The following is a 14633-nucleotide window of genomic DNA, read 5'->3' as shown; positions in this document are numbered from 1 at the left end:
TGTGGCCTGCCAATTATTGCCAGTTCCTTAGGGAGACAGAGGAGGAAACTGGATATATCCCTCCCTCCTTAGCCAGTGTGTGGCCGAGCCTCTTCTGCTTAGCAAGGCCATGTCACAGAAGTCTGAGGGGGACCGCCCATACTGTGGCCTGCCCTAGGCCTCAGTCCTTGGAGACTCAGACACCGTCAGTGCAATGCACCAGCACTGTCAGAGACACCATCACTGCAGGCCCTTCTTTTTTTTTTTTTTGAGACGGAGTTTCGCTCTTGTTGCCCAGGCTGGAGGGCAATGGTGCGATCTCAGCTCACCACACCTCTGCCTCCCAGTTTCAAGCGATTCTTCTGCCTCAGCCTCCTGAGTAGCTGAGATTACAGGCATGAGCCACCACGCCCGCCTAATTTCGTGTTTTTAGTAGAGACGGGGTTTTTCCATGTTGGTCAGGCTGGTCTCGAACTCCCGACCTCAGGTGATCCGCCCGCCTCAGCCTCCTGAAGTGTTGGGATTACAGGCGTGAGCCACCACGCCCAGCCCATGGCCCTTCTGGTCTAGGCCACCCTGGGTTTGCTTGGTTTTGTCATCTGTAAGAGGGTCTCTCTCTTAGGGTTGTTATAGGGACCAGCTGTGGTGAGAAGTGGGAACACTTTGCAGGACTGTGCCCCTTGCTCAGCAGCCTTGGAGTCAGGAGAGATGAAAATCAGAACCGAGTGTGCTTCTGGGTGAGGGACACACCCTACATTCTTCGCATACTCTGCACTGGATCCTCACAGAACCACAATCTGAGTGCTAAGCAGTGCCCTGTCATTTCACGGCTGAGGTGGCACTTCGCATTTTTTTCAGAGGGGGCTGCAACAAGATCTACAATTCCACATTTTCTCCTTGAAATATGATGTTGACACTTTCCCATGGAAAGGTGGGGTCTAATCTCCTCCCTCCAGTCTTTCAGAAAGTAACACCACGTGACTTCTGAGACTTGGCCCTGAAAGGTGACACAGCTTCCAACTGGCTGACCTGGGACAGTCACTTTTGGAATCCAGCCACCACGTGGGAGGCAGCCTGGGTCACGTGGAGAGGCCACAAATAAGTATTTGCCATCTGAGGTCCCTGCTAGAGCCAGCAGCAACCACCATGTGAGAGTTTGGGTAAGAAGCACCCACACTGAGCTCATTAACCGCAGACTGTACAAGAGAAATTGAATTTTTTTTTTTTTTTTTTTTTTTTTAAAGAGAGGAATTTCTCTACGTTGCTCAGGCTGATCTTTAACTTCTGGGCTCAGGCAGTTCTCTCGCTTCAGCCTGCCCAGCAGCTAGGACCACAGGCATGCATTAACCCAGCCTACCAGTGTTAATTCTTTACTTTTGGTAGAGATGGAGTTTCACTGTGCTGCCAGCCCAGTCTCGAACTCCTAGGCTCAAGTGATTCTCCCATCTTGCCCTCCCAAAGTATTGGGATTAAAAGCATGAGCTGCTGTATTTGGCCAAAATGACCATTGTTTTAAGGCAACAAGCTTTGGAGAGATGTTATGCAGCAGTCTAGTAACCGCAATAGAGGAGCACACAGGGGCTCAGTTTGACAGGTAGTGACTTGCTAGAAGACTCAGCTGATGTGTGGCAGGACCAGGCCATGACTCTGTGTCTTCCGAACTCCAAATCCCATCTTTGCCCTGACCCTGAACTTCTTCCTTTGGTTTCTGGGATGGCTCTTACTCAGGGAGAGTCCCCTTTTCCCTCCCCACCCAGCAGTGGCCAGGATGAAACCACAGCCAGAGGTGCCCCAGGGACAGTCTGCAAGGACAGGCACACCCAGACACACACTTGTGGTTTATTACACACAGTGATCTCCATCTACACAGAAATGGAAGGCAAGCAGCCAGGATGGAGCTGGTTGCTGGAAACACTTGCTAGAGGTGGAAAAGCCTCTCGTCAGAGCGCGGGTGGGTCTGGTGGCAGGCCCTTTGCTCAGGACAGCTGTGAACCAGCCTGAGGTTTGCTTTGCCTGCACAGCCCACCTAGAGAGCCATTTTTGGCCAGAGTTCTGGGTGACAGACCTGGGGCCAGTGAGACCCAGACTCTGAGTGGGAGGCCTGCCTCCCTGGGCCAGGCCATGTCCCATCTTGTCTCTCTCTGGGTGATATGGAAACAGACACAGGAAGGAGCAGTCAGTCCAGCCTGGGCCCCTCCATCCCCGACACTCTGCCCCCTGGAGCTGGGTCCACATCACAGCGATCACAGCTCAGCCACTACTTCTGGCCAGAGGACATGTGTTCTCAGGGCAGACTGGCCTTCTGAGGCCGACTGAATACACTAGGAGCTAGACCCTCTTGGGGGATTTTCACTCACTGCTCCCCGGGCCCAGCTGCAAGTGCTGGGCGAGTCTTGTCCAGGGGCCAAGTCTTGTCCAACTGTAGAGGCAGCTGGTTGTGGTTGAGTTTGGAGGCTGGTGAGGCCGGGAGCAGCAGCCGCTGTTCCACCCCTGGGTCTTCTTGGATAGGGGGTGTCCCAGGGACTCCAGAGTGTTTGGGGGCAGGTTCTTACACAGCTCAGAGTCTCTCTGCTGATCAGGTGACTGAAGGCCCAATGTAGCATCTTTCTAGCCTTGCCCGAGCCAGGTGCGTCTACCTTCATCTCCTTCCTGGGAAAGCCCAGGCCCGAGGGTGCCCCTCAGGTATACATCTCCCAGGTCTGGCCTGTCCACTTTCCAGCAGCTTCATGTACCAGTGGCTCTGGGGCTGGGTGGGCACACTCTCGAATGTTAAAAGGCCACAGGTAGCGCATTCCATGAAAAAAGATCAATATATTACTGTTTTGTTTTTACAAAAATTAAAAATGTCCACACAGATCTGTACAGGTGTGAGCTGGGCCTGTGGGTCACTGGAAGAGGAGGAAGAGACTGAAGGTGATGAGGAGCCCGAGAGGCCCCGCCCCCATCCAGCCCCCATCCCGGCCACCTTGCTCTGCCATCCCCCATCCTGCTCATTTCCTCGGGAACAGGTGCAGACACCTCCTCTCTTCCCTCCCCCCAACTCCCTCTCCGTGGGCCTATTTGGACAATGTCCCAGGAGGCACTGATGGCTTTGCTCTGCCTGGGCCAGGTGTCAGTTGAGTCCATGTGACCCACAGGGTGGGTGATACACCATCACCCAGGACCACAGTCCCACGCCTCAGCTGCAAGACGGCAGAGTCAAAACCAGGGTCATGATGGGAAACTTGGCTCTTCAGTCACTGTGCGGGAAGCCACAGACACCCAGAGGTTTGAGTGACAGCACCTAGGCTCCAGGGCCCTCCCCATTCCGCCACCCTCCCTGCCTCCCCTGAGCCTGCCCTGGAGACTCTTCCCTGCAAGGTACCTTATGCCAGCAGCCAGGCACAGGCAGCCCGTCGGGGCCCTGGAGAGGAAGACGGTTTCAGTGATGGGGATGGGACCTGGGAGCTCCTCTACACCCCACGTGCCCTCCCCGGTCTGCAGGGAGGTGAGGTCCGGGAGCTGCCACGTGAGGCTGCTGGGCCCCACTGAGGCAGGGCCACAATGCCTGCTCTGTCCACCCAGGTAGTGGGGTCATGGGTACATGACGGCCTCTGAGCTTGTCCTGTGTTCCCTCTGTGCTCTGTGGGGACTGTTGTGCAGTGGGCAGGAACAGGAGGGCACTAGGAAGGGATGGGCATTGTGCCAGGCATGCACAGGCTGCCCTGGATCCTGCCAAGAGCTGTGTGGCTTCCTGCCTGATGTGACAGTGACTCTGGCTCCTCACCCTGGGGCCTGCGAGCTTTCAGGCCTTGGGCAGGAGTGGCTCCTGGAAGGTTTTAAGGATGGCCCAGGAGTTGGCATCCTGCTTCAGCCTGTGCTGGCCCTGCGCAGGGCAGGCTCAGGCTGTTGGGGGTTGGGGCTGGGCGGGGGGTGGGGCTGTCTAGTGGCACCTGTGGTGCCCACTCAGCAGCCAGACATAAGCAGGGTCCGGGTTTCCTCAGGCAGCCTGAAGGGTGGGGAAACTGGAGAGGAATAAAGGCTAACTCATCAGGGACACCAAGGCACAAAACATGTCATTCTGTTCCAAAGCACAGGCATGAGCCTCAGACACTGGGCATCCCCTGGAGTATTCCCATGTGTACACCAGGGGACCAGGCTGGGGACCAAAGGGAAGGTGAGGAGGAGGGCAGAATGGAAAGGAAGGCAGAAGCGAGGAAGGCCGGGGCCCTGGCTGCCCCAAAGGCCCACACAGCACACGGCACACGGCACACGGCACACAGCAGGCCAGACCGCCTACCGCAGGGCATGGCCCATTGCCCCTTGCAGGGCCCCGCCAGCCTGGTGCCCCTGTCCGGCCTCCGCAGGTGGGATTCTCCTGTTTCAAAGGAGACAAGGGCTTACTGACTTGGAGGGGAGTCCTGGGCCAGGGGCTGGAGCTGCAGGGCTGGGCCACCCTGCCCCTGCTGTCCCCGCACTTTCCTCTTCAAGTCCTTTTCTCACTGACTTCTCAAAATTGTCTGAGGGGAGGGGTACCCCCCACTGCAGGGATGAGGACACTGAGGAACAGAAGCCAGAGGTCTGGGAGGGGGTCTCTAACTCTGGCACCACTGGAGGTTGAGGCTGGCCTGCACACATCCCCGCGGAAGGCCCCCCTCCCCATTCCCGTAGCTGGAGTGGCCAGGTAGGAGTATCTATCCACTTTTAGTATGAAAACCCAGCTGTTTTGTTTTTCCTGTCTTTTCTGAGCTCCACTGGAAGAGTGTGACATGTAAACCCTCCCTACTTTCTAGAAAAAGGGAACTAGGCAGGGCACAGTGGCTCACACCTATCGTTCCAGCACTCTGGGAGGCCAAGGTGGGACAATCGCTTGAGTCCAGGAGTTCAAGACCAGCCTGGACAACATTGCAAGACCCCAGTTCTACAAAAATTAAAAATTAGCTGGGCATGGTGCTGCATGCCTGTAGTTTTGGCTACTCGGGAAGCTGAGGCAGGAGGATCACTTGAGCGGGGGAGATTGAGGCTGCAGTGAGCCATGATCGCACCACTGCACTCCAGCCTGGGTGACAGAGTGAGACTCTGTCTCCGGAAAGAAATAAAGGGAACTGACTTTTGAATTGTGGTTGTTTCAGGCACTGGACACTGGGGCTGGTGGGCTACCACGGGCCACTGAGAGAGCAGGGAAGGAGGTAAAGGAAGGGTGTGGGGGCAGGCAGAGGGGATGCGGGGAAGAGGGAGGTGCTGCCCCAGCCCAGAGAGACTCTTCTGGGAAGGATGAAGGAAGGGGAGGGACAGCCAGCAAGAGAGCTCAGAGGGGTCCCACCGTCTATGCTTGGGGAAGCTGAGTTTCAGCCCAACTTGGCCTCAAGCCCAGTGCGAGTCAGACCCTGACTCTGACCCCAGGCAGCCAGAGCGGGGGGCTGGGAACTCACTGCCTCCGTCTCCAGCAGCAGTGTGCCTGTGCTGACTTTGGTTCCCTCCTCAGGGCCCAGCCCCCTCCCAGGGCACCGCTGATGGTGCTGACGACTCCAGGTAAAGCCCCTCCACTCCTTGTCTAGACCCTGTCCATCTCCAGCCCAAGATGGCCCACAATGGGCCCCTACTCAAGCCAGGCCTGTGCTGGGGCTGAACAATGAGGGGCTGGGCTTCCGTCTCTAGAGGGGCTGGGTTCCCTGAGCCATGCCCATGGTTGGGGGTGGTTAGGACCAGAGCAAGGGGAAACCTGGTGATGGCAGTAGCAGCAGCAGTGGCCCTGACAGTGAGCAAGGCCGGTGCGTGACCAATGGGGCCTCTGGGACTTGCAGCTGAGCTCTGAGGACAGGGAAGGTGTTGGTCTGACCATGGTTGGAGGCCAAAAAGACCTGGGGGCAGGGACCTCCTCCGACACCTACCACAGGACACGGCTGGTCCAGGCCCGGTGGTCCCGGCTCGCCCTTCTGGCCCTTCACTCCTTTCCGGCCGGGGACCCCTCGCTCTCCCTGTGCAGGAGGGGAGATGGTGGTATTGGCCATCTGCTGCCAGGCTCAGGAACCTCCAATACCTCTCCGAGAGACGCGCCTGGGGTCAGCCTCCCCACCTCCCGCCCACCTGCCCAGCCCGGGTTCTCTCTGCCTGCTTCACCTGAGCCTCCACTCCCACCTGCCTCCTTCCCCCGCTTCCTCCTGCCCCAGTTCCCGTCCAGCTGCCCTCACCTTCTCTCCACGCTCGCTCCGATCACCTTTCTCTCCTCGGGGTCCAGGAAAACCCTGACAAAAGGATTAGAGGCTAAACCCGAAAATGACGCTGGAGGTTTGCACCTCTGTTACCGGCTCATCTCCGTTCCTCTCCCATCCACACGCCCACTACCCCCCTGCATGTTCGTGACACACGCCGGCCCAGCCCCAGCTGTAGTGATACACTGCTAGGTACAAGGCTGAGGTAGGAAGAGCATGCATTTAGGATGTCAGCTGGGCGTGCTCCAAAGTAGTCCCTGGACACCAACACTCAGGCAGAGCTGCTGGCAAGGGGCTTTCTCTCACATCACAGAGGCAGCTGGTGCTGGTCTAGGCTTGGCTGGGGACAGAGACCCTGGAAACCATGGAAGTCATGTCGCTGTCTGATGGGATGAGAAATGGTGACCTCTGTTCTGTGCCCTTGGTTCAACAGCCATCTGTCCATTCATCTATCTGTCCATCCATCTATCTGTCCCTCCACCCAACCAAGGTGGCTAAACATCCACTAGGAACTGGGCTGTTGGCTGGACACTAGGGGCAGAGAATTGGATTCATCGTGGCTGGGTGTGGTGGTTCACACCTGTAATCCCAGCACTTTGAGAGGTCAAGGTAGGCAGATCACCTGAGGCCAGGAGTTTGAGACCCATCCTAGCCAACATGGCAAAACCCCATCTCTACTAAAAAATACAAAAATTAGCTGAGTGTGGTGGTGCATGCCTGTAATCCCAGCTACTTGGGAGACTGAGGCAGGATAATTGCCTGAACCTGAGACGGGGAGGTTGCAGTGAGCCAAGATCATGCTACTGTACTCTGGCCTGGGCGACTGAGCAGGACTACGTCTCAAAAAACAGAGAGGCCGGGCATGGTGGCTCCCGCCTGTAATCCCAGCACTTTGGGAAGCCGAGGCGGGCAGATTGCCTGAGCTCAGGAGTTCGAGACTAGCCTGGGCAACACAGTGAAATCCCATCTCTACTAAAATACAAAGAATTAGTGGCCTGGCAGCGTGCACCTGTAGTCCCAGCTACTCGGGAGGTTGAGGCAGGAGAATCGCTTGAACCCGGGAGGCAGAAGTTGCAGTGAGCTGAGATCATGCCACTGCACTCCAGCCTGGGTGACAGAGTGAGACTCCATCTCCAAAAAAAAAAAAAAAGAAAAAGTAAAAAAGAAAAAGAAAACAATTTAAAAAAGAGAATTAGATTCGACATGCTCCCTTGTTCATGTGTAACGGCAAGAGAGTGCTGACGACAGTCAACGCTCAGTGATAGAGGTTGAAACAGGGGTGGTGGGACTCTGGGGGGAAGGGCTGTTCTATCACAGGTGGGGGGTCAAAGGGAGTTTCTGAGCACGGTCCTTATTACAGCTGGGCCTGCTGGGGTTGAGGAGGGGCCTGGCATTTGCCAGGTAGAGCAGGGTGGGCATGGCTTTGAGATGCCACCCTGAGCACCAGGCCTCCTAGAAGGCAGCTGTAGTCACATTCATGGTGGTATGGAGTCTCTTTAGCTCCACCCCCAACTGGGCCCAGAGCCTGCAGCTGGTTCAGCATTGTCCTCTCCCCTCCCTTCTTCTCAATGGATCCCAGCCCTCCCAGTCAGAAACACAAACTACAGCTCTTCCTTTCCCTCCTCCAGTTGCTCTCCTAGGTAATGTTCTCTTTTTTTTTTTTTTTTTTTTTTTTTGAGACAGAGTCTCCCTCTGTCACCCAGGCTGGAGTGCAGTGGTGCAAACTTGGCTCACTGCAACCTCTGCCTCCTGCGTTCACACCATTCTCCTGTCTCAGCCTCCCGAGTAGCTGGAATTACAGGCACCCGCCACCACGCCTGGCGAATTTTTTGTATTTTTAGTAGAGACAAGGTTTCACCGTGTTAGCCAGGATGGTCTAGATCTCCTGACCTCATGATCCGCCCGCCTCGGCCTCCCAAAGTGCTGGGATGACAGGCATGAGCCACCGTGCCCGGCCGGTAATGTTCTCTTTTTAAAGTCTAGGGTGGACACCAGAGTCCTTGCAGCCCTGCATCTGGTCCCATGTCCCTCAAAATAGCTACCTGATTTTCCTGAGCACAACCTCCCTTCTCACAACCCATTGATTCCGCCCCAGTCCATGGTCTGACTGGTCAGGGCACTGCATTCCTACAGTCAAGTGACAGTTCAGTGTTGACCTAACTGGGACCAGGGAGAGCCCATGAGACTTCCTGCAGAACACTGGAGTGAGTCAAATTTTCTTTCTTCTTAGTTTGGGCCTGGGAGGATGATGGTCTCGAGCTGCTGGCTTTACCTCACCACCACGCAGAACTTGATTTCCACAGGGAAAGCGGACAAGAGAGGGTGAAAGGCTGAGCTGTGTTGACACAGTTGAGCCCTCGATCCATGTGTTGAACCTCCAGATTTTTCAATTATGAGTCATTTTAAGCCAGTTTAAACTATGTTTTCTATGTATGCTACCAGAGAGACTTGATATAATCAGCCTGGGCTAATACTTCCCTTCCTCTTCTTCTCAAATTACTGCTGTAGCTAAAGCCTTATTATCTGTCACCAGGATACTGCAACAGGTTCCTCACTGCTGTCTTCACTTCCTTGCTACAATGCATCATTCATCCATCTATCCATCCATCCACTCATCATCTATCATCCCCTCCATCCATCCATCATTCATCTATTATCCATCCATCCATCCATCCATCCATCCATCCATCCATCCGTCCATCCATCCATAATGGATAGACAAATGGATGGATGAGTCCATTCAATCCTCCATCCCTGCATCCATCATTCTTCCATTATCCATCCATGATCCATCCACCCATCCATCCATCATCCATTCATCATCCACCCACCCATCATCCACTCATCCATCATCCATCCATCCATTCACCCATCCATCCATTTATCCATTTATCCATCCATCCGTCCATCCGTCCATCCATCCATCCATCCTGCAGCCATTATGCATTTATGAATCCATCGATTCATCTTCCATTGTCCATCCATCATCCATTTACCAATGTATCCATCCTTTATCCATCCATTCATCTATCCACAAAGGACCTACTCTGGGCTGTGCACTGGACTTGGCAATGGGGACACAGGGGGAACCAGTCAGTTGCAGTCCCAGCCCTGGGGAAGGGGGTCACACTTGAGTAGCCAGATCAGGCTACTGCATGAGGGCAGAGGATACACACAAGAGGCACCCGATTACTCAAAGTGATGATGAGACACTTACATCTAGTCCTGGCTCCCCGGGTCTGCCCTGAGGAGAGACACAGAGTGGGTGAGAGGGGTTGGGGAGGGGGGCTGGGAACGCAGCTGCTGGGAAGTCCAGCCCCATGGGTTGGCCACAGACATGGAGGCAAGGAGACCCACCAACCACGCAGGCATAGATGGAGGCCACAACAGACCTGGCATCCACAGAGCCTGAACTCTGGCCCTGTGAAGTGCAGGGACCCAGTGAGGTATAGGGTTGGGGTCCCCAGGCTGAGCGCCACCGTGACCATGTGGCCATAGTTGGAGAGGGAGTTCTGAATGAAGCGGTTACCTTCTCTCCTTTGGTTCCTGGCAGCCCAATAAGGCCCGGTGGGCCAATTGGCCCCTGGATAGAAAAGGAGTGAGTCAAGAGGCATGCTAGTTACAGGAATTAACACCTGTGGGCCAAACAAGGCTTGTGAGACTCACAGGCAGGCCGCTGGGGCCTCTCTCACCAGACGCGCCTTTCTCTCCCTTTGCTCCATCCAAGCCCTGGAGGCAAAGGAGGGAAATCAGTCAAGGGGAAGGGGTTAGACAGAGAGGAGGACAGGCAAGCTTGGAGACTGCAAGGGAGCTGGGAGGTGGACAGAGGAACAGATCCAGGCTCCACCAGACCTGACCCCAGCTTACTCCCTGGTGAGGGTGACCAGGAGGAGGTCTGGCCATGCACATTGCGCCTTTTCCGGAACAGGCTCCCTCAACCCCATGGAAGGTGATTATGGTCACACCCATTTCAAAGATGAGGAAAGCAGGTGCAGACAGGGGCGGGGACGGGCCCAGCCACACAGTGGGAGGCAGCAGAGCTGGGTCCCCATCAGGCTTCTTCGGCAAGCCTTGGACCCTGTCCCTGATAGCAGCTGCCTCTTTGAAACATGAACTGTGGCGGCCTTAAGAGAAAACAGAACCAGAAGCAGTGCATCTGGTGGGGCTGCAGGCTCAGGCCTGGGGTTCCATGACACTCAATCCCACATCTGGCCTCTAAGCTGGGGAAGCAGAGATGTGCTCGTGCCAGGTGGGCGGTGTGACAAGGAGTGAGGCCAGATGGCCTCCCCGTCTGTGTCTGCCTCCCCGGAGCAGGGCGTGCGGGCAGGCCACACTCGAGGATTTAATGTAAGAGCAGGGAACACTCCGTTATGTAATATACACCAAGCCCAAGACTTTGTGCTCAGGCTGTGGCAGCTGAGAGACAGATGTGTGTGGGGCGGGCTGGGATGGGGAGAGGTGGGGACACTGCAAGGAACTGAGAGGCACAGAGAAAGGAGAAGGGGACAAGCAGTAGGAACAGTGGGTGGTGGACCTGAGGAGGAGAGAGGTACAGACTGGGGTTCTGGGCAGAGGGAGAAAGTGGAGAAGACAGCCCCAAGTGTGGAGGGGGGCACTGGCCCCGATGACATCAGGGAGGTCATGCCCTGGGGAGCTGGGATGTTCAGGTGCTGGGAAGACTCAGGGATGGGCCAGGGCGGAGCGTCAGGCCCTTTGCTTTGCCCATTGGCAAGGCTGTTAGAAACTGCCCGGGCGGTGAGTCTGAGGCCAGCAGAGGGGGCTATGCCCACTCACCTTGGGACCCTGGATTCCCTGGAGGCCCTGCAGGAGGAGGAAGCAGAGGAGAGGACTGGCTCCGGACCCTCTTGCAGTGGCCACTCACTGGCCCCTGGGGCCCTGTCCTGGGCTCTGCCCTCTGCCCATGTGCCCTCCCTGAATGCAGCCCGCTCTCTCCTGGGTCACGGCTCTGGGACCTAGCCCCCATCCCGCCTCTTGGTTTCCTGGCTGCTTCAAACCAAACCAAAGCAAACCGTCCTTACCATTGGGCCTGGGGGGCCAGGGGGGCCAGGGGGGCCAGGGGGCCCTGGCTCCACTATGAGCTGAGCCTAGGGAGGGTGAGAGACAGGTTAGTCACCCCCTGCCTGTCGCCCTCACCCACCCGCACCCCAGCTCATCGCACACTGCTGGATCCAGAGTGTTCTTCCTGCCCCCAGAGGGCAGAGTCTGGTGAGCAGGGGGCAGCTGGCCTGTGGGTTCTCAGAGGGGCCTCGCTCCCCTTACTCTCCCTCCCCTACTGCCCTGGGTTTGCTCAGGCCAGGTGGCCTTTTTGTCCCAAGGCGCAGGGTCCCTACCCAGCCTAGACTGGGTGTTGGGGGAAGCCCTGACCCCCCACAGCCCCTTACCAGGCTCTCCTGTAGGCTGTCAGATGCCGACTCCCCCTTCTCCCCCTTGAGGCCATCAGCGCCCTGCAGGACGGCATGGCCTGTGAGTCCTTTGTGTCCAGCACCTACATCACCACCCACGGTGCTTAGTGACCTCCCTTCCTTCCCCCATGTGGCTTCGGGGAGCAGTCCTCAGTTAGCTGTTGCAACTGAAAAGTTTTGCCTGGATCCATGGGCCATGCCCTGGGTGGTGAGCAGCATGGGCTTCAGAGAGCACAGGAGCAGCTGTACAGATTGTTTTCTTGGGGTGCAGGGACCAACCAGGGGCTCTGAAGCAAAGACCCTGGGGTCAAACCCCAGTGCCCCCTCTAGCCCAGTGATCATCAGGGATGGACAGTGGATGTCCCAGTGGTGGCGTAACACCTGGTGGCTCTTCCAATCAGGCCACAAAAGCAACAACAGAAATGATGAGGACGACAACAGTGGGTATTTGCTGTGTGCCAGCCACCGTCAGCCCAGCCACGCATGCCTTTGAGGGAGGGGGATGATCACCCCACTTTGGAAGTGAGGACACCAAGGCCCCAGGAGGTTAGGTTGCTTGCCTGGAGCTGGATGCAAACTTGGGCAGCTTAGGTCAGAGCACGTGGCATAGCCATCTGGCCAACGTGCTTCCATGGCCACACCTCCTGACTTTAGCTGCCCTCTGAGGCAGGCGGAAGGCCTCCTCTAGATGAGGAGTGGAGGCCGGGAGAGAAGAGGGCAGTGCTGGCCCAGAGCCTAGAGTGTCCCCGGCCGGCTGGGCACTGAGACTGCAGGGGCCGTCAGAGGCACGCCCTGCCTCCCCACAGCACAGGGCTTCCACACAGGAGGCGCAATGTGTGGCCCAGCCCAGTCACATACCGGGAGGCCGGACAAGCCCATCTCGCCTGCTTCCCCTTTGAGTCCAGTTGGCCCAGGCTCTCCTGGGTCTCCTTTCTGTCCTTTGGGACCCTGAAAGCCACAAGAACAAGGGATTAGTGGGGCTCAGGAGGTCCTCTCCCTTTCCCCACCCCAGCAGGTCCCCAGAGCTTAGTTCATGGCAGGTCCCCACTTTCTCTTTGTGGAGCCTCACCTCCAGCCACAGTGGCTGGGAGCCTTAGCTGAGTGCAGTGGGTGGGGATGGGGGCAACGCCATTCCTGGCTCACTGCATCCGGGTGCAGGCACCTCAGGGCAGGGGCCAGGGGCAGACAGGTGAAGCATTGAGCCTGGAGCTGCCCCTCTGGGGGCACTCATGGGGCCACATTGCTCTGTGCTCACACCTCAAAAGCTAGTGGTGGGACTCCCCACCCCCACAAACTCTTCCAGCCACTGAATCCCTCCATTCAACCAATCACATAACGTCCAGGATGAGACACACACTGCGGACCCAGTGGGAAAGACTCACCCTCGAATAGCCAGTGACTCCATGTATGCTTACATCTGTATAGGATATCACACACAGATATACACACACACACACACACACACACACAGATACACACACACACACACAGATATACACACACACACACACAGATACACACACACACACACAGATATACACACACACACACAGATACACACACACACACACAGATATACACACACACACACACAGATACACACACACACACACACAGATACACACACACACACATACACACACACACACACAGATACACACACACACACAGATATACACACACACACACAGATACACACACACACACAGATATACACACACACACACACACAGATACACACACACACACAGATATACACACACACACACACACACGAATTGGGGCAATACCTACGATGGCACTGATGCTCTTAGCTTTTATGGCTTTTCACCTCGTGCCAGGCACTGTGCTGAGTGTTCTCCACACAGAGCTACTCAGCCCTACCCCAGAGCAGGCAACTTGCCCAGGGCCTGAGGGCAGACCAGGGTTTGCACACAGGCAGCCTGGCGCCAGAATCCATGATTTTTGCCTCTCTCACACATGGTCTTGAACTCTGTACACACACACACACACACACACACAGACACAGCCCAATACTAGGCACTGGCATCACCAAGGAAATGAAAGGCCCAGAGACCTTCTCTCCATCGATTCCTGGGGCACCAGGCAATCCAAGCTCGCCCTGGAAGGAAACAGATGGCAAGAGGGGTTATGCTTTCCTTTCCTAGAGAGGTGTCAGCAGCCAGAGGGCCAAGACACACTGTGTACCCGGCCCAGGGTGGGTCAGCACCCACCACCTCCTCTGTTTCCTTAGTCCATCACGAGCAGATGTAGCCCATGGCTATCACCGGTAAGTTGTGATGTCACAGATTTGGGTGCTGAGGCTTGGAGGGTTAAGTGTCTGGTTTCAGGCCACAGAGCCCAGGAACGACGATGCCAGGACCAGATCTGCCTGACTTCAAAGCTGTTGGCTCTTTCTCTTGAGACAAATGGGCAGGATGCGAACGAATGGTACAGGCCACAGGGTGTGCATAGCTGTCCATCCACCGGACTGGTATGTGGCCACAGGGGCTGGGTTTTCAGTTCTTTATTCTTAGCTAGTGGATACTTATAAAACACTACACCCAATAGCAGCTAAATATATATTTAATTTGTGTGCATATAAAACATTCAAGAAAGAACACTTTGACTCTAAAACAAGTTTTAATACATTAAAAAGATCAATGTTGTATTAAAAAGAATATGTTCTGGCTGGGCATAGTGGTTCACGCCTGTAATCCTAGCACTTTGGGAGGCTGAGGTAGGTGGATCACCTGAGGTCAGGAGTTTGAGACAGCCTGGCCAACATGGTGAAACCCCCCTCTCTACTAAAAATACAAAAATTAGCTGGGCTTGGTGGCACAGGCCTGTAATCCCAGCTACTTAGGAGGCAGAGGCAGGAGAATTGCTTGAATCCGTGAGACAGAGGTTGCAGCGAACTGAGATGGCGCCACTGTACACCAGCCTGGGCAAAAGAGCAAGACTGTCTCAAAAAAAAAAAAAAAAAAAAAAAAAAAAAAAAAAAAAAAAAGAACATGTTCTCTAACCGCAAGATAATTTT

General features: G+C 55.7%; 1 protein-coding gene across 1 annotated transcript in view; it reads right to left on the bottom strand.

The window, feature by feature from the left end:
• Positions 1-1798: 1798 nt before the first annotated feature.
• Positions 1799-14633, bottom strand: part of COL23A1 (collagen type XXIII alpha 1 chain) — a 359344-nt gene continuing 346509 nt past the window's right edge. Inside the window, exons 18-29 of the mRNA XM_037992594.2 lie at positions 13671-13715; positions 12452-12541; positions 11573-11635; positions 11210-11275; positions 10965-10991; positions 9837-9899; positions 9700-9753; positions 9388-9414; positions 6150-6203; positions 5850-5936; positions 3344-3382; positions 1799-2867 (exon numbers count right to left, since the gene is read on the bottom strand). Coding sequence (XP_037848522.1) covers positions 2865-2867; positions 3344-3382; positions 5850-5936; positions 6150-6203; positions 9388-9414; positions 9700-9753; positions 9837-9899; positions 10965-10991; positions 11210-11275; positions 11573-11635; positions 12452-12541; positions 13671-13715 — 618 coding nt within the window. The 3' untranslated portion in view covers positions 1799-2864. The remainder of the gene's footprint in view (positions 2868-3343; positions 3383-5849; positions 5937-6149; positions 6204-9387; positions 9415-9699; positions 9754-9836; positions 9900-10964; positions 10992-11209; positions 11276-11572; positions 11636-12451; positions 12542-13670; positions 13716-14633) is intronic.

Source organism: Chlorocebus sabaeus, chromosome 23 (genome assembly GCF_047675955.1).
Source record: "Chlorocebus sabaeus isolate Y175 chromosome 23, mChlSab1.0.hap1, whole genome shotgun sequence".
In the NCBI taxonomy this organism is placed as follows: Eukaryota; Metazoa; Chordata; class Mammalia; order Primates; family Cercopithecidae; genus Chlorocebus; species Chlorocebus sabaeus.
This window is presented reverse-complemented; position numbering and strand designations above follow the sequence as displayed.